This window comes from Zosterops lateralis, assembly GCF_965231275.1.
Source record: "Zosterops lateralis genome assembly, chromosome: 14".
NCBI classification, from domain to species: domain Eukaryota; kingdom Metazoa; phylum Chordata; class Aves; order Passeriformes; family Zosteropidae; genus Zosterops; species Zosterops lateralis.
In genome coordinates, this window is record NC_139774.1 from 1,755,031 (window position 1) to 1,775,284 (window position 20,254).

The 20,254-nt window shown below is 60.3% G+C and overlaps 1 protein-coding gene across 2 annotated transcripts in view; it reads right to left on the reverse strand.

The window, feature by feature from the left end:
* Positions 1-11,530: 11,530 nt before the first annotated feature.
* The window catches only part of PCDH1 (protocadherin 1), a 54,435-nt gene continuing 45,711 nt past the window's right edge, over positions 11,531-20,254 (reverse strand). For both annotated transcript variants that reach the window (XM_083871946.1, XM_083871945.1), the window contains exon 5: positions 11,531-13,102. In XM_083871946.1, the coding sequence (XP_083728072.1) occupies positions 12,717-13,102 (386 nt within the window). In that variant the 3' untranslated portion in view covers positions 11,531-12,716. The remainder of the gene's footprint in view (positions 13,103-20,254) is intronic.

Below are 20,254 nucleotides of genomic sequence, written 5' to 3' on the forward strand. Positions count from 1 at the left end.
CATGAAATCCTCTCCGGATATTCCATCAGGGCGGCAAAACCCGGGCAGGGGGTCGGGGATGCCCCGGGAACGCACGGGGGCACTTTTGGGCTCTGGTTTCTGTGACCCCTCCCTGGCCGTGCCCGGGGGACGGGAGGCACAGCGAGGATGGCCACGGGGATGGCTGAAAACGCTTTCTCCCCCCCTTTTTTTTTTTCTTCCCTTTTCCCTGACTGCTGGCAGGGAGAGGCCGGGCAGGCGGGCAGTGGCGGAGCAGCATTACCTCACCAGCGCCGAGCCGCGTTGGCTGCAGCGCCCGAGGAGGAGGAGGAGGATGTTATCTCCTGGCAACCCCCGCGCCTGTCACATCCATCACGGCAGCGGATGCAGCGCAGGACCCGCAGCCCCGGTGCCACGGGAGTCCTGCTGAGGAGGGCTCCCCTCCCTTGGGGAAAAAGCCCTTGGAATGGGCTGTGCTAGGGCTGCGGGTGACAGGAGTTGCAGGGATGGGCAGGGCAGGGATGAGGGCAACAGGAGCAGGGCACTGTGGGGAAATCAGGCTGCAGAGGATGGGTCCTGCCCAAAACTGAGCTCCGAGGAACCCGGGGGCAGAAATCCCGAGCTTGTCCCAGCTGATGGGTCAGAACCCCTCTCACCCTCAGGTGAGGATCCCTCCCCAGCCACAGCCCGGCCACTCCACCTAACCGAGTCCTCCAGCACTGCAGATTTTCACCTCTGCCTCCCAAAAGGAGGAGGACGAGGTGAAATACCTGTGCCCTCTCTGCTGGGGGATGCAGCCCCATCTGTATACACCCTCTGCCTTTAGCCAAAGGCTCCTTCCTGAGCTCCCAGCCCTGGCTCTGAGTGTGGCCGGTGAGTGCGGGGCCGTGCGGGCGGGGGGAACCCCGGCGGGAGCGGCACGGACCTGCGGATGAGAGGCAGGAAAAGCGGGGGATCGGCCTGGGGCTGCCAGCCACGGCCTCTCCTGGCTCCTGGCAAGCTGCCTTCAACCTCCCGTAGTCCTCCAGCACCAGCCTGTTGAGGGACTTCCACTGGGAATGGGGCACCAGGCAGGGCTGGGATGGACCGGAGGAGGAGAGGATGGACGGGGAGGCAGCAGCAGAGCAGATCCAAGGGGATCTAAGGAGATGTTGGCTCCCCCTGAGCTGCTCTGAGCCATGAGCTCCGTTTGCAGCCGAATCAGCACCATCCCCGCCAGGGCGGGGGCTGGAGGCGCTCGGCATCCCCGGGATGCTCCTGGCAGCTCCCGGGGCAGGGATGGGGCTGGAGCTGGAGAAGAGCCACGCTGGCCCCGCACTCGCTGAGCCTTCCACGCTGCCGGGCCCCCGCGGCAGTGCGGGAGAGGGGACGGGAGGGAGGGCAGGGGAGGAGCGGGGGAGGGAGCGCCTGATGAGAAATCCGGGAATGGGAGGCAGACAGAAAAACTAATCGGGGATGATTGAGGGAGAGCAGGAGGATGAGTGAAAGATTGAGACAGAGTGATAAAGAATATGTCAGACGGACAGGAAAACTAATAAAGAATAATAACAGCCCCTGGCCCTGCGCAGCAGCCACAGCCGCCTCGGGCTGTGCGGGGGGAGCCCGGGCTGGGTGTTACACCACCCCCTGCCCAGGGACACACGGGGACAGGCTGTGTGTGTGTGTGTGTGTGTGTGACACCACCCCCTGCCCAGGGACACACGGGGACAGGCTCTGTGTGTGTGTGTGTGTGTGTGTGTGTGTGTGTGACACCACCCCCTGCCCAGGGACACACGGGGACAGGCTGTGTGTGTGTGTGTGTGTGTGTGACACCACCCCCTGCCCAGGGACACACGGGGACAGGCTCTGTGTGTGTGTGTGTGTGTGTGTGTGTGTGTGTCTGTGTGTGTGTGTGTCTGTGTGACATCCACCCCCCACCCAGGGGACACATGGGGACAGGCTCTTTGTCCCCCCTGGACATCTGGCCCTGCACAGAGCAGCTCTGGTGGCTCATCCTTGCACTCGCAGCCCTGTTGGCGCCCCCGGGGAGGAGGATGGGGGTGTGTGGGTGTGCAAACCCGGGTGGCACTGTCCCCACACCTGTCACTGTCCCCGGGCTGCTGTGGACACCCCCAGCCCGGGGGGAAGTGCTGAGGGAGCTTTGCCCTTGCCAGGTGCATCCTGCTGGGTTGGGGACACACCCAGCTGGCCAGTCCAGCATGCAGGACCCCACGGAGCCCTTCCCTTCCCTTCCCTTCCCTTCCCTTCCCTTCCCTTCCCTTCCCTTCCCTTCCCTTCCCTTCCCTTCCCTTCCCTTCCCTTCCCTTCCCTTCCCTTCCCTTCCCTTCCCTTCCCTTCCCTTCCCTTCCCTTCCCTTCCCTTCCCTTCCCTTCCCTTCCCTTCCCTTCCCTTCCCTTCCCTTCCCTTCCCTTCCCTTCCCTTCCCTTCCCTTCCCTTCCCTTCCCTTCCCTTCCCTTCCCTTCCCTTCCCTTCCCTTCCCTTCCCTTCCCTTCCCTTCCCTTCCCTTCCCTTCCCTTCCCTTCCCTTCCCTTCCCTTCCCTTCCCTTCCCTTCCCTTCCCTTCCCTTCCCTTCCCTTCCCTTCCCTTCCCTTCCCTTCCCTTCCCTTCCCTTCCCTTCCCTTCCCCCTCCCCCTCCCCTCCCCCTCCCCCTCCCCCTCCCCCTCCCCCTCCCCCTCCCCCTCCCCCTTCCCTCCCCATGGATCCCATCCCACCCTTTCAGTGGATATGTGCAGGTGCCCCCAGGCTCACCTTTCCACCTGTGGCTGCTCCTGTCATTGTCTCCCTGCTCCTGTTCCAGCCTAGGGTGCTGAGGGATTGTGCACAAGCCCTCACTGCTCCTCCCTCTCCACAGCATTCCCTGTGCTTCCCTCGTTCCCAGCCCTTCTCCGACCCCCCTGTGCCCAGGGCAGGGCTGTGCCAGGCCCAGGCCCCCAAGCTGTCCCCAGAGGGGCTGGAGGCCACCTCAGCTCCAGCACTCTTGGTTGTCTCCTGAAGGTTAAACAAGTGGAGAATTTCTCCAGGAAAAATGTCCCTGCTGCATCACCAACCTGCTCCCACCAACCTCTGCCCTGGAAAACTCCAGGGAGTGTCCAGCTCCAGACAGGGAGAGGTTGGATGAAGTGAGCCCAGCTCGGTGTCACTGGTGTTGGCTTGGGGCCCTGCCATGGCTGAGATCAGTCTAGTGCCAAAGGACAGGGATGGGGGACAGAGCTCAGGCTGGCCAGGCTCTGGCTGGTGACACATTCTGTCACCAGGGCTGGGGACATGCTGCCAAGACAACTAGGACACCTCCAAGTGCCAGACAGGTTCTGGGGCTCCCGGGGAGGGGAGGACAAACATGAGGGATGAAAGACAGGAGGGACAAAGCTGGAGGTGACATCCCACAGTTCCAGCATGAGCACTGTGGGATTTGGTGTTTCCTGGTGCTCCCCAGGCAGGTGAGGATCTCGAGCAGCTCACTTCTGCCTGGATAAGGGAAAACCCCAAAGGCTCAGGTGGGGGTGATTTTCCATCACATTTGTGACCTGTTTGGGATCCCACTGTGTCCCCAAGGCTGCCTGAGGGCCTGTGAAGGTCCCAGCGTTGCCTCCTGCTGCACCAACTCTGGCTGTGCCAGAGCAGATTCCAGCATCCTTAGACTGGAGGTGGAGCCCAGGAACAGCAAGTGAGATTTGCTCATCATCTCCTGCACTTTTGAGTCATGAGCATAATTCAGCAGCTTCCAGACTCTGGGGATGTCAGGGGAACTCCTGGGCTTTTCCTCCTTGGAAGTTGCCTGTCCTTCTCCACCTCAAGCAAAGCCTTTTGGGGTGCAGAGGATGCAGCCACCTTTGGGATGAGCTCAGAAGCTGTGCCATGGCAGAGCTACCCTGGCAGCCAGAGAGGCCCTGGGAAAGGTGCCATCCTTTCCAGCAAGCTGGGAAAGGGCTGGGATGTGCAGAGCTTTTCCTGGGAAAGGAATGCCCTGCCCTGGTATAAATTGGTGCTGATATAAATCCTGCAGGACCCACACATGGGAGAGTCATGGATCTGTTCTCAGGGATCTGTGTGTGGGTGGAGGACCCAGATCTGCCACAGTCCTGGAGACCCAGAACCAGGAGCAGAGACTGGGATGAGATGGAGAGCAGGGGAAGGATTTAGGGATAAGGAGGGCAAGAAGGCTCCGTCCCTCCTGACACTTTCCCAGTGCTTCCCCACATCCCTACCCTGCACACCAGCCCTTCCCAGCACTTTACAGATCCATTTTCACTGTCCTGGCTCCATTACAGCCAAGTCCCTCTGGCACAGAGCCCTCTGCTTCCTTCCAGCCTTTCCTTGAAGGCTTTGTGTTCCTTTTTGCTGGCCTCACATTTGGAGCACACAGGATGAGTGCTCAGTAACAGGGCCAGGCCAAGGTGGCCTCTGTTATCCACTCCCTAAGGATGCACATCCTCCTTTGGCAACCCCCTGCTCTGTTTGGATCAGAAACAACTGAATTTTGTGGCTTTTCCTGGATTTTTGGGTGGTTTTTGTTGTAGGTTTTCTGGGTGAAGGAGGTGCCACTGGAATGTGGTGTCACCACGCAGAGCAGCCTTCCTTGATGGTTCCTTCAGATCAGATCCATGCAAGGAAGCAGAGGAATGATTCGAGCCAGTTGATTCGAGGGGTGTTTCCCAAAGATGACACAAAGTCCTGGGTCCACTTTCAGCTCTGTCTCATTCCACAGGATCAGAGAACATGGAATGGTTTGGAGGCAACCTTAAAAATCAGTTTGTTCCACTCCCTGCCATGGCAGGGACACCTCCCACTGTCCCAGGCTGCTCCAAGCCCCAGTGTCCAGCCTGGCCTTGGGCACTGCCAGGGATCCAGGGGCAGCCACAGCTGCTCTGGGCACCCTGTGCCAGGGCCTGCCCACCCTGCCAGGGAACAATTCCTGCCCAATATTCCATGTGTAGCAGTGCCAGAGGAACAGAAATTTCTGCACTGTGCTTGCAGAGTAACACCACAGTGGGTTATGGGGGATTCCTCGATGTTATTACAACACTAATTAATCACTGGCCCTGGTAGTTTTCCCTTGGGATCCTCCCCATGCTTCCCGAACTGATCCTCACGGGTCTGCAGAGCATCCCTGCAGTGCTGGAGCTGTGACAAGGCTGCTGCAAAGAGGGAACCGAGGAAGGCTTGGATGTCCAACCCCTCTTAAAACCTCCTTTTCAAAGGCTTTGGGAAAGAATGTTCTTCCTCTGGGGTTAAACTTCGCAGTCTGGGGCTGTTTCAGGAGTACAGGGGGGACTGACTCAGCTGTGTCCACAATGAGATCAGAGTGGCGGGATGGGCTCAGGGAGCCGAGGGATCGCATACATAGCAGGCGTTAATGTGGAGTTTTCCAAAGCTGCCTTTCCCCAGGAATGTGGGTGCTGGGATGTGATTGGCACCTGCTGGGCTGATGGACGGGCGGGAGGGAGCCGGGGAGGGAGAGCAGGCACAATTCCCTCTCCCGGCTCCCATTCCCGCTAATCCCATTAGGGCCGCTCACACTAAGCCCCCTGAGCCCCGCCCGCCCCAGGAGCGGCTGGAGAGGGACCGGCAGGGACGGGCACAGGGTGGGGAGAGAGCTCTGGGGACGGGGACACCGGGACAGGGTGGGGAGAGAGCTCTGGGGATGGAGACACAGGGACAGGGTGGGGACAGAGCCCTGGGGATGGGGACACGGAGACAGCAGTGTGGGGGATGATCACCCGGCCATGGAGACTCTCCGTGTGCTGGAGGATGACAATTCGCTCCTGCCCGTGATTAGCTACTGGTGGCAACACCCCAGCCTTGTCCCCGTCAATCTGCCTGTGGGAATAAACGGAGCCGTGCGTTCTGCTGGGGCTCCAGCTCCAGAGCCCCCCGGAGAGGGGGCTGGGTTGCCTCTAAATCTCCTAATCCCCTTCATCAGAGTGCCAGACAAGCAGAGACACCGAGCAAACTGCCTGGGGCTGGGCCCCCTGCCTTCTCTGAGCTGCTGCAAATCCCAATCATCCTGCGGGCGATTACAGGGGCTTCTCCTGGAGCACAATATCCAATCTCCCCCAGAGGCCACCACAACATATGCAGGGCCAGGCTCCGGGGCCACAGCGGACTTCTCTCTCGCTCATCCTATTACCGGAGTGCCCGGCAGGGCTGTGCGGGGCCGGGCACCCCCCGGGACCAGCGAGGGAAGGAGGGAGCGGCTCCCCCGAGCAGCGGTCCCGCTCCTCCGGCGCTCCGGGCTCTGTTCCCAACCCCGATCCGGCCGCTGCAGCCCCTCCCTGCCCTCTCCATGGTCCTGCTCTGGAGGCTTCACAGCTGCCCGTGGGAATCGTGGAATAAAACACATCTCGTGATAAAATAAATAAATAAATAGATAAATAAATAAAAATAATAATAATAAAAAAATGCTGTCAGCTCTTCGGCTCTTTTGGAACCTCTGCTCTGAGCACTAGGCTGGCTCAGCAGTGATCCAGAGCCCTGCTTCCATGCCAGGAGGGATGTGTGGCCATCATCACAGCACAAAGAGCTGTCCCATCACTCATCCAAAGAAAAGTCCACCCTGCTGGACACTCGCTGCTCAGGCAGCTCTGGGCAGGGCTCTGCTTGGCCCAGGAACCAGCTCAGCATCTTTGAAATTCTTCAAGGATTCAGTGAGGATAGATCAGGCTGTTCTGAGGTTCCACCTGGCTCCCTGTTTCCAGCTGCCAGGAATGCCCTTCGCTCTGGGAGCGAGGAACATGGAGAAGAGAACACCAAAGCACAGATGGTGATGGGGGCTGGGCAGGCCCTGAGGGTTCCCAGAGAAGCTTTGGCTGCCCCGGGATCCCTGGAAGTGTCCAAGGGCAGACTGGATAGGGCTTGGAGCAGCCTGGGATGGTGGAAGGTGTCCCAGCCATTGCAGGGGTGGAACTGGATTATCTCCAAGGTCCCTTTCAACCCAAACCCTCCTGTGCTTCTGTGATCCTTTGGCCACTGAAAATGCAGCTTTAAACCTCCCAGTGCTTGGGGCTGAGCTAAGTCCTGCTGGGAAAACCCTGAGGAAAGGCAGGCTGGGAGAAAATGGTGCCACTGCACTGCTGGAACCAGCCAGAGATCCCAAAGCTCGTCCTCATTACCATGCAAGCCTTGGGAATGACCCTGCCAGGTCCGTGCAGGCAGCTGGACAGCTGGGGCTGCAGGGTCAGGCCCTGAGGCAGCACAGGAATTAAATTTCCCGTCAAAATGGATGTCCCTGGCCTGGCACATTCCCAGCTCCTGCTGTAAGCCAGGACCCAATTAAACCAGATGTACCTGGAAAAGCCAGGTCACAACAGGGCTCTGGCACCAGCCCAGCCATCCCCTGTCACATGCTGTCCCCAGCAGCCACCAGTCACCCCCTCTGCAGCTGCCCCAACACCAGGGGAGCCACTGAGGGGTGACCAGGAGCCTCCACCACCTCAATCTCCAGCCAGAAATGTATCCCCATGAACTGAGCAGGGACACCAAGGCCACATCACCCCATCCCATGGAGCCCAGGCAGGTGGGACAATCCTGGGGTGGAACATCCTTGTCTCACACCCCTGGAGTGCTCCCTGGGCACCAAATCCCATATCCAGGGTGCTGCTGATGGGATCCCTGTGCTCATTCCTGTTCCTCACCCCCTGCAGGGCTCCCTGGGCACCGAATCCCATCTCCAAGGTGGTGCTGATGGGATCCCTGTGCCCCGGCCCCGCCGTGCTGGGCAGCTGCAGCACCAGCAGCATCGGCATTACCCCTTCCCAGCCGGTAATTGATGTGTGCTGCCATGGAAACCAGAGGGTTCCAGCCCGGCTGGATGCGAGCTCAGGGCTGTGCCGGAGGAGCGGGAAGGCTCTGTGTGCCGATGTGGGGTGAGGGGAGAGCACAGGAACAGGGAGGGGAGGCAAGGAGGGAACGGGGAGGGAGTGGGTGGGATGGGTGGGAAAGGGCCAGCAGAGAGGGGCAGGAGGCACAGGTGGGGTCAGGGAGGGGTCTGGATAGGCTGAGGACAAGTGTGAGGAGCAACTGCAGGGCATGGAATGTTCAGGAAGGACAGGGAGAGCCTGGGACTGTCTCTGCTCAGGAAAACACCCTTTGGTCACCTGTCCTGGGGGCAGCTCTGCCCTCTGTGCCAGCTGAGCCAGCCTAGCACCACCCTCAGCATCCAGATCCTCTTTCCTTGAGATGGCAGCAAAGGGCACTGGGCTCCTGAGGATCCCTGGAGACACATCACTGCTCCCAGCTGGCCTGGGCTGCCCAAGGGGCAGCTGAGACCTCCCCAGCCCTCACCACGAGGGGTGATCCCTCAGGAATGGAGCCACTGGATCTCCTCTCATGGCCCTGCAGAGCCCTGGGCAGAGGATGGCTCCAGAGGAGTCTCTGCAAAGAGGAGGGGAGGATGAGCTTCTTTTTCATGTGGGAACTCCTCCTTCCTGGAGCCTTCCAAGCTGGGAAGGAGTCTTTGCCTGGTGGTCCCACCACAGTGAGCCCAGAGCTGAGCAGGGAGAAGTGCAAGGCTGTGTGTGAGCCCAGCACAGCCCAGATGTGCCACACCTGGATGGACCCCACCAGAGGGGAGCAACTCTGCCCCGAGCCAGGAAACCTTGGGATCATGGGATCCTGTGCAAAGGCAGGCAGGGAAATCCCACAGGCATGGCTGGAAGAGCTCCCCCGAGATGGGCTGGGAAGAGCCACAAATGTGCCCTGGTCTGGAGTGGCCCAGATGTTTCCAGAGGGTCTGAAAGACCCAAAACCCCACATCCATGCCTGGGAAAGGAGATGGTGAAATGGTGGCAAATGGAGCAAGTCTCCAAGGAGCAGTGGTGGAGGTGGGAGGGGATCTGGAGAACTTTGATGGGATTTTCCCTGATTCCCACCTTGGCTGGTGACAGGCAGGTGGCCTTGGGGCTGGAGCTATTTTTTCATTGAAATATTTGGGTTTCAATCATAGAATCAATCACAGAATCATGAAATGGCTTGGCTTGGAAAGGGCCTGGAAGCTCATCCAGCTCCCACCACCTGCCATGGGCAGGGACACCTTCCACTGGATGATCCAAACCCCATCCAACCCGGCCTGGAAGGAGTCTAGCCTGTGGGAAAGTGCTTTGGGGGCTTACCCTCCTTGTCCCTGTGCAGGAACATCCTTGAGCTGGAAAACAGGGAGCCAAGAGCAGGGCAGGAAGGGAGATCCCAAAGCCTCGCCAGCCCTTTCCTCCCCTGAGGATGCTCAGGGGGATGGCAGGCAGATCCCAAAGCCTCGCCAGCCCTTTCCCCTGAGGATGCATGTGTGGGAAGAAGCAGCCAGGCACAGGCAGCCGGGTTTTCACACTTTTATTGTAAAGCTTTAGGAAGGGCTAATTACAATGGACTTGGTCATCTTGACAGCTCAGCAAACAAACGGAACAGGGGAGAACGGAAAGGGGCTCACAACGGTGTCATGCTCACGGCTCAGAACAGAAAGAGTTACAAGGGAATCAATTGTGCTCACAGCGCCCGGGGAGAACCAAGCCCAAGGCCCAGGGGCTTCCCCGCACAGGGAAATGCATCACACATTGAGCAGTACAACCTTAGCAAGAGGCGTTGCCTTAGACATAGGGCACCATCTGAAAAATAGTGGGGGTACTTTACTCTGCCATAGGATTTCTCCCTTTAGAAAAGCTACACCTGCATGTACATAAAACTGTACAAAAAACAAGGCATCACAAGCAAGGAAATGAAATCTCGTATAAATAGAACCAACACTGAAGAGCTACAAAGGGGTCGCTTAGATCCTTCCCACGCAGCCCGCCTGCTCCCTGGCTCCCACCTTTGGTTTTCCCCCTGGCTTGTCCTAGTGCAGTGTGAGATACAGTGAACCCTCCTCCTCCTCCCTGTGCTTGTCTGGAGCCCGTGGGGAGCTGTCCTCCCCCCACGTGCACAGAGGCTTGATCCTTCTGGCTTATAATTGTGCAAATGAGCTTCTTCTTCCCACAGCACCTCTTCCTCGCCCTCCCCCAGGACTGATCCCCAGCCACACTGGCAGCTTCCTCTGGGGACAAATCCCCTCAAACCCCTCTCCCAGGACTGATGTCCAGCACCCTCTGCTCCCCGGGGACCCATCCCCCTGCACCCCTGGCACCCCACTGAGGCCCCACTGCCCCCTCTGGCCTTCCCCATACACCCACGCTGTGCCCTGAGACCCCCAAGGCCTCTGCACCCCCAGACACCCAACCCTGGCCCCACTGTGCTCCCCTTCAAGCCCCCACCAGCCATCTGTGCACCCCACAGGGCTCCCCCAACCCCAGACCCACCCCCAAACCCCTCCCCAGCCCCAACCCTCGGGCACCCCTCTGCACTCCCCCCTCCCCCCCGCACCATGCTCGCACTGAGGACATCGCCAGGTGCTCCAGGAGCCAACACAGCAATTCCAGCCACAGGAATTCCAGCCTCGGGATCCCTTCGGAGACCCCAGCACAAAGCAGGGAGCCCACCCGCCGGGATAAGGTGGTCTCGGACAAGCCCCCCTCGCAGGTGGCTCTCCCCGGGGTCCCCAGGAGGAGCACTGGACACTGCCACTGCCTGAGCCCAGGGGAGGCGTGAGCAGCCGAGTTGGCAGTGGAGTCAAAGATCGTGGCCAGCACGGCCAAATTGCACATTCTGCCCAGTTTGGCCCTGAAACTACAGAGCTACAATAAAAACAGGTCAGGAGCGGCACCTGCTCAGGCAGCCAGGCCGGGGGAACGCGGCCCCGCAGGGCAGAGCAGGAATCCCGGCCGACATCCACCGGGAGCATCCCGCCCGCCTGAAGGGACGCCCGGCCGGGCCGGAGCAGCAGCGGGAGGCCGGGAGGAGGGTCCTGCCTCCTCCGGGGGGCACCACCGGGTGCCGGGGCCATGCGGGGTGGCAGCGGTGCCACCCGGGGAAGGCAGGGCTGGGGCACGGGGGACACGAGCAGCGGGTGCGAGCGGGCGCCTTCTGCCGCCCTTCCTTTGCCCAGCGGGCTCGGCCGGCACCGCGTCCCCTCGGGGAGGTGGGTCCCGAGAGGCACTACAGCTATGGCCTGGCCCCGCGGGGTCCCGGTGCCCCCGGAGCCCGGCACAGCCCCGCGCCAGCCCCGCGGGGACGGGCCGTGCGCTCCGGGGATGCGCCGCCGCGGGACGCCCATCCTGCCGGCCTCGCTCCCTCGGGAAGATGCCAGAGCTGGAGACGGGAAGCACAAGGGTGCAGCACGGCCCCTCCCGCGGCCCGGCGGGCGAGGACTGGGAAGGGCTACCCAGGAATGAGGCGCGAATGGCCAGGACCCCTCCTGCCAGGGGTGCACCCCAAAGCCAGGAGTGTGCCCCGGCTGCTGAGGGAGCGGGGACAGAGCCAGGGGTCCCCTCTGGGGAGCCCTGGGAGGGGCAGGGGCTTCTCTCCCCCCTGCACGGGAGCTGAGGACGCCGGGGCAGCGGGGACGTGCCGGGGAGGCCGGTGGACCTTTGACAATGGAAGAGAAAGCTGGACCCCGTGAGAGTGGCCCTGGGGCCTAAGGGCAGCGGAGTCCAGCGGGCAGGGGCTCGGCGGCCCCCGGTGTGACCCTGAGACAAAGCTCCTCCTCACAAAGGCAATGGTGGCTTTACAGGCGGATGGGACGGAGGTGGAGGGCACGGCACAGCCCGGCCTCGTGGGCATCCCCTGCCCCGGAGGAGGCCCGAGGCGATGGGCTGAGAGCCGGAGCCGCTGCCGACCTCCCTGCCAGCAGAGGCGGACTGAGGGCTTCTCCGGACCCAGCCGGTCCCTTCCTGGGGACATCTCCTCCCCGGACCCAGCCGGTCCCTTGACTGGGGGCTTCCCCACCCCTCCTCCACCCGCCAGGCGCAGGGCCACCACCGGGGACATCCCCGCCCCCTCAGAGCAGCCCCCACCTATGGCACCGGGCAGTCCCTAGGGACCCTGCAGCTTGTGGGCACAGTGACAACGTTCAGAAAGAGATCCAGGCTGAAAAATAGCAAAGTCCCTACAGTCCAGCCAGGATGCTGCCCCTCTCCTCCAGCTCCCCAGCTGCTGTTTCAGGGACTGATCACATCTCTATTTACAATATAGAACATGAGTGCGGGCCGGACGCTGCGCTCCCAGGGGCTCTTCCACGCAGGAAACCATTCAAAGCTGGAACTTGCTCCCTGTGGTTTGTTATTTTTCTCTCTCTCTTTTTTTTTTTTTTTTTTGTTTTGTTTTGTTTTGTTTTTCCTCTTTTTTTTTGTCTAGGTTTTTTTTTTTTTCATTTTGTTTTGTTTTCTTTTTAAGTGTCTCTTTTTTTTGTTTTGTTTTGTTTTGTTTCAAGGACAATAAAAAGTTGCGATCAGGCAGGACTTGAATGTCATTCCTATAAGATTCGTATTTACAGGAGTCTACAGCAAAGAGACAGGCAGCTGGCTCCCCGTGCTCGGGGACACTCCTCGTCCTATGCCCCAGGAACTCCACCAGCTCTACGTGGACCTTTGGTACGTAAGCCCTTCTCTCCCTTCTCTGTGCCCTCCGCACCAGGAGCCTGCCCAGCCCTCCCTGGCAGCAGTTCGGGATGCTCGGCAATCGGGGTCGGGATGCTTCTCATCCTCCCCACCCACCCCCAGCCCCGGGAGACACGAGGTTAAAAAGGCGCTCCTCTCATCCCTGCCTCGCCCTGCCCTGCTCCCCGCAGAGCGCCCTGCCTGGAGAAGCGGCCGGAGCCATAAAGCATCGAAGTGGAAAACGTTCCTCTGGCCTCTGCTCCCTGCCCCTCACGCCCAGCCTCACAGGTAGATCTCCCTCTTGGTGGTCTGGGCCGAGGGGGTGGTGGCCGACTGGAAGTCCGAGGTCTGGGTGAGAGGAATTTCCTCCATGGGAGAGTCCTTGCAGGGCTCATGGCTACTATTGGAGAAGGCACTGTACGTGGGGAGCAGGCGGAGGTTGGCCATTTTGGTGCTGCGCTCTTCCGACAGTCTGGGGCTGCCATTCCCGACTTGCTCTTGGCTCCCTCGGTCTTGGTAAGGCACAAAAGTGGAGAGTTTGAGGGCGTTCTTGGGCCTGCGGCTGGGGGAGGACTGCCCAGGCATCCAGCAGGTGTCGGAGTGGCCGAACTCTGTGCACTCCCGGGTGCAGGTCCCAGTCATGGCTACATCGGGCAGAGGCCGGAGATCTGTGGGAACAAGGGACAGCAGTGTCACCCCGGGAACTCCCTCAGGATGGGGATGGAGGGCAGGGATGACCTGCAGGGACTGGAGAGCTCCATCCTACCCACACTGGGAGGGATAGCTGGACACACAGACACTCTGGGAGCAGGACCCACAGACAGCCAGGGAGCTGGACCCATGGACACCCTGGGAGCCAGACCCACAGACACCCTGGGACCAGACCTATGGACACCCCGGGAGCTGCACCCATGAACAGCCAGGGAGCAAAGCAGAGCTGGGAGGGAAACCTAAAGCTACAGAGAGACAGGAGGCAGAGCATGGGGCAGAGCTCCCCGAGCCCCTTTGGAGACCAGGATTGCACAGGGAGGCCCCATAGCTTGTATTTGCACAGCAGCACACACGCTGCCACACCAGGCTTGTGATCCCAGAAGTTTAGGCACCACCTGGAACCTGCTAAGCTCCAGGAATTCCCACTGGGCACCACTGATGGCTTCACAGAGACAGAACTGCCCTGGACTCAGCCCTGAGGCACAGCCATGTGTCCTGGGCAGCATCCTTGGGCATCCCTGCCCTGCTCCCACCAGGCATCCCAGGCCACATTCCAGCCAAACCTGGCACCCTCAGCAGAAGCCACGAGCCCAGCCAGAAGTCCTGGTCTCCTGTGGAGCCCGAAATCCCCAAGCACATGGAAGTGAAACCATGCCCCCCTTGCCCCGAGAGGCTGGAGATGCCAGGATGTCCTGTGCACCAAACCCCTGCCCCTGAGGGAGCCCAACACCCGAGGGCACCACAGCTCCTGGCACAGCCAGGACACTGAACACCAGTTAGACCAATTCACATCCTGGTGTCCTCACACACCAGCCCCCCTTGCCCCAGGTGTCCCTGAGCCTCAGCCAGGTGTCCTTGGCACAGGCAGCATCTGTCACGAGGCTTCTGTGGCCGGAATTTGGCACTTCCATGCAGAGCTGAGTGTCCCTCAGAGCCATCCCAATCACGAGCCATTCCTTGATTTCTGCCCCAGTGTGGGGCACCACATGGTGTCCTGGGACACATCACTGCCTGCTGCCACAAGCACATCCAGCCTGGCGCTGATGCTGCTCATGACCTTGAGGCTGCTCAGATTTCCAGATGTCCCTGTGGTTCCCAAAAATCCTCTCTATGTCTCCACCACCATGGAGCTCTCTCCACTGACAGACCAATGGTGGGAGATGCTGAGGAGCTCTGGGGGCCTGAGACATGTGGGGCACTCCTTTCCTACTGGGCACACACTGGTGCACACAATTCCCTCATCCCAAAAGCAGGGCAGACTCATGGACAGTGCCTGAGCCCTGGGAAGGAGTGAACCAGGACACCATGGTGGGGTATCTGCCCTGGTCAACACTTCCTCCTGTCACCAGTTTGGGACTGCCACACACCCAAGTCACCCTGGCACAGCTCTCACACAAAGGATGCAGGAGAAGGCTCCAGACAATGCTGGGAATGCTTGACACCGGCATGGATGAAGGGGCAAAGTCAGCAGCCAACCATTGTGTGAGCACATCTTGCCCTCAAACAGCCCCCAGTAACTGTCTCTGAAGGCAGCCCCGTTTCCCCCTGGGGCCTGTGCCCACGTTCCACAGGAGCTCTCCCTGGAGCTGGGATATCCTGGCGGGAGGCACACGGACATACCTGCTGGCAGCCCCCCTTCACAGCCTGCTCCGCTCAGGGGACTCTGATGAGGGGCAGAAAAAGGACGACAGCGTCACATCAGTGCACAGCCCCAGCTTCCACACCCCCTTCAGCCTCTGCCACCCCCTTTCCCCCCTTCCCCACTGCCTCCTCAGCCTCTCCTGGCCCTGTCCAGCCTCCTGGAGGCTGCTCAGCCACCACTGCTGCTCCCTCACTCCTTGCTCCAGCTTTATCCTGATCCTCCCTGGAGCCCGGCAGCCTTCACGGGACTCACACAGGGACACTCAGAGACACCTGGGGGGTGACAGTAGAAGCTGAGGGGCTGGGGCTGTGCACACACAGAGGGACACACACATGGACACACACATGGATACATCCCAGCAGGACGCTGAGCCACGCTCACACCGCGGGGACAAAAAGCAGCAGCACAGAAGCAGCTCAGGGGACACAGCAGTGGCACGGGCAGCACAAGAGCACAGCTTGGCAGGGCACGTCCTTGGGGCTGGCCATGCACCAGCTGCCCTGCTTTCCTGGGGAGTTGCCTCGATTCTGTTTCACATGTGAGATACAAAACCACAGGCACAACAGCTCTGTTTTCATCCCTGCTCTGGGCAAGTCCAAGCAGAGAATGGAATCTGAATCCGAAAAGATCCATCAGGTTTTCCTCTCAGGAGTATGGGACTCTCCAGTGGCCATGCAATGGCTTGGTCAGTTTGAAGTCCAAGAGGAATTAATGCCATCCTTTCCTGCTTTCCTCCTGGACATCCCTTCCTCTCCCAGAAAGGCCCTGGTGCTCTGTGCTCCCGGGGGGTGGATGGGAGCCATCCCCTCTTCCTGGGGCAGGAGGAGCTTTGCTGAGCCCACAGAGGGGACTGGCAGGGCTGAAATAAAATCCACCTCTGCAGGGAACGATGGAGATTTCCTCGTGCCAGCAGCAGCTTGGGAATGGCAGGATCAAGCAGGAACGCTGTGTTCAGGGGCTTTTATTCTGCTTTACCCATTGTCTGCTCCTGGCACTGAAGCCTCTTTCCAGCATTGTCCTCTCGCCTGTGGAGCCGCTGAGCAGCGGATTCTGTGCCATGAGCCCGGAACGGGGCAGGGTGGAACTCCTGAATAGCTGGGACTGAGGGAAAACACGACCCCATGGCCTAATTCCCAGCACATGCTGGTGGCTCGGGGACTCCCATGTGCCACCAGACAAGCACAAATCCCTCTTTGATGGGAGTTTTGCCCATTTATTTTTCCTGATTTTGTGAGGTGGTGAGGAGGCAGGCCCACACCTCGGGGTGCACAAAACAAAGGGCACTCAGGATTCCGGATCCCTCCTCCACCCAAAATGCACTTTTGTGCCTTTGAAACCCTGGAATGTGACAACATTCCCAGGGGGTGGAGAGGATGGCCACGCCCTCTGGGCTATCAGGGCGTCCTGGCCACGCCAGGTAAAGCTTAGTGCAGCTGCCGTGTTTTCCTGAGCTTTGGCCCATCCTGGTTATTCCAGGCCACCAGACTGTGCTCCCCAGGCAGGGAAGTGGTGGCTTGGCCATTCACAACCCTCACACCCTCCTGGCTGCCCCTCCCTGCAGCTTTGCCTCTCTCTGGCTTCCCCTTGTCAGCTGCCTCGGGGCTCTCCTCCTTAGGGATGAATCCAGGGCTGGAAAAGTTGGATCCCTTTGGTTTTTTGAGGGGCATGGTTGGGGTTTTACCCCAGGATTTTTATGCCTCAGAGATGCCAGGTTGGCTCCTCTAGGAAGAGGCACAAATTGGTGCTGCTGCTAATTATTCCTGTCTCCCTCTCCCCACCCAGGGCAGGAGCTCATCCCATCACAGCGCTCCTCCAAAACCTTCCTGGGAAATTCCAGCAAAGCTCTGGGGCACTTTGGGAAAAGGACAAAAGCAGCAGCCCCAGTCAGCAGCGCTTCCCTCTCCTGCAGGACACGGGCAGAGGTTCCCTCGCCCTCTGCAAGCCTGGGATCTCCAGATCTCCAAGCAGAGGCTGAGCAAGCCCCCAGCATGTTTTTAATGCCACCTTCTGCCACATGCCAGCCTGGTTTGGTCCTGCTGTGTCTTCCATTTGTGTCAGTGCAGGGAGAGCAGGGATGGATGATGCAGCACAGAAGTCTTGGAAGGGAGGGGAGGCAGTGGGGCTGTGACAGAGCAGAGCATGGCAGAGGAAGCAGAGAAGTCCAGGAAAAGGGAGGAGGGAAGCACAGCATGCCAGGAGGGGCTGGAGAGGCTCAGCAGTGTGGGGAAATGGGGAATGAGAGTGTGGGGAGAGCAGCTGCGAGGAAAACCAGATGATTTCCCAAAGCTGGGATCAGAAAGAGCCTTCTTCCCTCCCTGGGGAGAACTCATCCCAGCCAGCTGCCTCAAAAGCAGAGCCCCAGAGCCCTGACTTGTGCTGGGCCTGGGGACAGAGGGACAGAGCAGGGCCCACGCTGCACCCTGGGGTGCCAGGGATCTCAAAGGTCTGTCCTCAGCCAGGGAAAGGGGCAGTGTTCCCAGGAGAGGCAGCCTGGCCTCTGTACTCTGGACACCTGGAAATGCCCCTTCTCCCATTCTAAGCCCCCAGGGCTCTGCAGACCCCTCTGGGATGTCTCTGACGGTGGTGGCCTCCCATGCCATCCCCTCCCAGCAGCATTGTCACCCTCTCTGTGCGACAAAGACTCCCTTCCTGCCTCACAGCTCCTGGCAGCTGGCACCACTCCCTATTCCACCATTCCTGGTACCACTCTCCTGCACCATCACTCCTCCAGGAGCCATTCCCAGGAATTCTGCTCCCCTCTGCCCAGGACAGAGCTGCTGGCAAGCCCCATCCTGCCGTGCCAATGTTCTCCATGGGTGCCACCCTCCCGCAGCGCCACTCCCCATAGCTGTGTCCCCATAGCTGTGTCCCCACAGGTGTGTCCCCACAGGGGTGTCCCCACGGGGGTGTCCCCACAGCGCAGTCCCCAAGGCAAGGCTCTCCCATGGTGCTGCTCCCTCCAGGTGCCGTTTCCCGCCGCGCCGTTCCCGGGAGGCGCCGCTGCCTCCAGGGACGGCCCCCCCACGGTGCCACGTCCTGCAGGTGCCGTGTTCTGTGCTGCTGCCGCCTCCAGGTGCTGCCTCCCCCCGCTGCTGCCTTCCCTGCAGGCAGCGCTGCTGCAGTGCAGCCATTTCCTCCAGGTGCCATGTTTTACAGCACTGCTCCCTCCAGATACCATTTCCCTGCAGAGCTGCTTCCTCCAGGCACCCGTGCTGCTTCTCCCCTCCCTCCTCAGACACCCTAAGGAACAGCTGGGATTGTGTAGCCCAACATCCCATGTTACACTGTCTAGCCCCACTGCTATCCCATCCTATCCTATCCCATCCCATCCCATCCCATCCCATCCCATCCCATCCCATCCCATCCCATCCCATTCCATCCCATCCTCCACACCTGTGAATGGATGTCCTGCATTATCCCACCCCTTCATTCCCACCTCTCCATACCAGGCCCAGTAGCCTGGAAAAGTCCCCCCACGCTGGCACAAGAGATGCTCATCATCCCAACTCATCTCATCCCATTCCATCCCATCCCAGCTCAGCAGGAGCTCTCTGCAGGGAACAGGAGCTCTGTGGCTCATTCCCAAAATGTTTTCCCCTTGCCAGGGCTGTTGGGAGAGGGGAGCTGTGCTGCAGGTGGTTCTGGAGCTGGGATCTCCTTCACAAGGCTCAGAGACAAGGTCGCCCCTCACAGTCCCCAAATGAGGGGGGCACAGGCAGTGTGATATCCCAGCAGGGAATCATGGAATATCCTGAGCTGAAGGGACCCACAAGGTTCATCCAGTCCAGCTCCTGGCCGTGCCCAGACACCCCAACAATCCCCCCTGGGCATCCCTGGCAGCGCTGTCCAAAGGCTCCTGGAGCTCTGGCAGCCTCGGGGCCGTGCCCATTCCCTGGGGAGCCTGGGCAGTGCCAGCACCCTCTGGGGAAAGAACCTTTCCTGGCTCACAACCCAAACCTCCCCCTCCAGCCGTTCCCTCCTTCCCTGAGCTCTGCCCTCAGCTCCTGTGCTGCAGCTGAACCAGCCCAGTGCCCTCAGCTGCTCCTCGGGTGGCCCCTCCAGAGCCTTCCCCAGTCCGGGCTCCCTCCTTTGGACACTCTGGAACAGCTTTGGATCTCTGATCCTGTGGCACTCAAAGTGCCCCAACACTGGAGGTGAGGCTGCCCCAGCCCAGAGCAGAGTGGGACAATCCCTCTCTGGCTGATCCCCCAGGACACCCTTTGGATGCAGGATCCTCACCCATTCCTGGCCCATATTCCCACGTGGACAAGCCCAGAGGTCCCCAATGTCCCTGCGGGAGCTGCTGAGCCCTGCCCGTCCCCTCGGGGCTGCTGCAGGGCCGGACGGGCACGGGAGGCCCGAGAGCCGAGAGCACAGGCACGGAGCTCCCTGCTGCCCCAGCTTTTCCCAGCCGCGGCTCCCTCAGCCCCTCCCCGCGTGCAGACGGTTTGCAGGACCATTCCTAGCACTACAACACCCAGCCAGACGGCTGCGGGACCAATTCTAGCACTACAACACCCAGACAGATGGCTCCCCAAACTACCCACCCTCGCTCCAGATGGCTCCCGGTATCGGAGCCCGACCCGGCACTGCCCACCGAGGTGCTGACTGCGGCTCGAAGCCGCACCTCCGGCTCCCGGGGCAAAAACGAGCAACACCCGCTCTCCCAGCACATCCCAGGGCTCCGCAGGCTGCAGCACAGACGGGTTTCTCCTGGGCTCCGGGGATGGAACACCCCCGGCATCTCCCCCGGCCCCTCCACCCCGCTGGCTCTGCTGACCAGCAGTCCCGAGCAGCACGGACAGCTCGCCCTGAAGTGCCCGGCCCGCCAGGACCTGCAGGACATCCCGAAACTCCGGAACTGCAAATGCCTTCCCAGCTCCTCCGAGGGGATCCCAGCTCGGCCCAGGAATGGATGAGGACAGATGCACCCACCAGGCTCAGCAAAGCAGGCACAGCTGGGGCTGGAGTGCTTCGCCTGGCTCCCAGGGGATGTGTTCTTCTCTTGCCCAGCTCCCAGGGGATCTGTTCTTCCCTTCTGACTCCCAGGAGATGTGTTTTCCCTTGCCCACTCCCAGGGGATTCGTTTTTCTCTTGCCCAGCTCCCAGAGGATGTGTTTTCCCTTTTCCCATCTCCCAAGGATGTGTTTTCCCTTTCCTCACTCCCAGGGGATGTGTTTTCCCCTTTCCCATCTCCCAGGGATCTGTTTTCCCTTTCCTCACTCCGAGGGATGTGTTTTCCATTTCCTCACTCCGAGGGATCTGTTTTCCCTTTCCTCACTCCGAGGGATGTGTTTTCCATTTTGCCATCTCCCAGGGATGTGTTTTCCATTTTGCCATCTCCCAAGAATCTGTTTTTCCTTTTCCTGTCTCCCAGGGATCTATTTTCCCTTTTTCCCGGCTCCCAGGGATGTGTTTTCATTTTTCCCATATCCCAGGGATGTATTTTCCTGGCTCCTGGGGATGT